Source organism: Acanthisitta chloris, unplaced genomic scaffold (assembly GCF_000695815.1).
Source record: "Acanthisitta chloris isolate BGI_N310 unplaced genomic scaffold, ASM69581v1 scaffold13099, whole genome shotgun sequence".
Taxonomy (NCBI): domain Eukaryota; kingdom Metazoa; phylum Chordata; class Aves; order Passeriformes; family Acanthisittidae; genus Acanthisitta; species Acanthisitta chloris.
The window spans coordinates 1-643 of NW_008690906.1; the positions used below are offsets into that span (position 1 = coordinate 1).

Here is a 643-nt window from a genome sequence, read left to right on the forward strand (position 1 = left end):
AGCCAGGGCAGGCAGTGGTCAGGGGCATCAGGGGAACTGGTTCCTGCTCCTCCTCTCCCCACTCTCTGCAGTGAGTGGTGGCACCCCGAGCTGGCAGGGATGGGGCAGGGGACAGGGTGACCCCAGCAGCCACCTGAGCCTGTGCCTGTCCCTGCCCAGTGGTGTCGGTGAAGCCCAAGGCGCAGAGCCGCCCGTCGCGCATGAACTGCTACGTGGAGGTGGCTGGAGATGGGCTGCCCCGTGAGACCAAGAAGACTGGGAAGCAGATTGGCATCTCTGAACTGCTGTGGAACGAGATCCTCACCCTGTGAGTCAATGGGAGCCCCTGGTATGGGGCTGGGACTGACCCTGTGTACCTGGTGTGCCCTGCTGGGCTATCAAATGGGGACGCCTGGGTGTCACAGGGCTTTGCCCTCTGCATGAGGATACTGCCAGGGCCAGGACAGGCTGGGAGGGCAGTGGGGAGGGTCTCCCATTGCCCCATGGCATTGCCTGCTTCCCTCAGCTCCCTGGCATGGGCACAGGCACTGCCCACTCCCCAGGCATGAGGCTGTGGTGACAGCCTCCTTCTTTGGTCTGTGCAGGAACGTCACAGCTCAGAGCCACCTGGAGCTGAAGGTGTGGATCTGCCATACCCTGCGGA

General features: G+C 63.5%; 1 protein-coding gene across 1 annotated transcript in view; it reads left to right on the forward strand.

The window, feature by feature from the left end:
• Positions 1-159: 159 nt before the first annotated feature.
• Positions 160-643, forward strand: part of LOC103809195 (NEDD4-like E3 ubiquitin-protein ligase WWP2) — a gene marked incomplete at both ends in the record, with an annotated part of 17695 nt that continues 17211 nt past the window's right edge. The window contains 2 exons of the mRNA XM_009082013.1: positions 160-307; positions 585-638. Of these exons, the coding sequence (XP_009080261.1) occupies positions 160-307; positions 585-638 (202 nt within the window). The remainder of the gene's footprint in view (positions 308-584; positions 639-643) is intronic.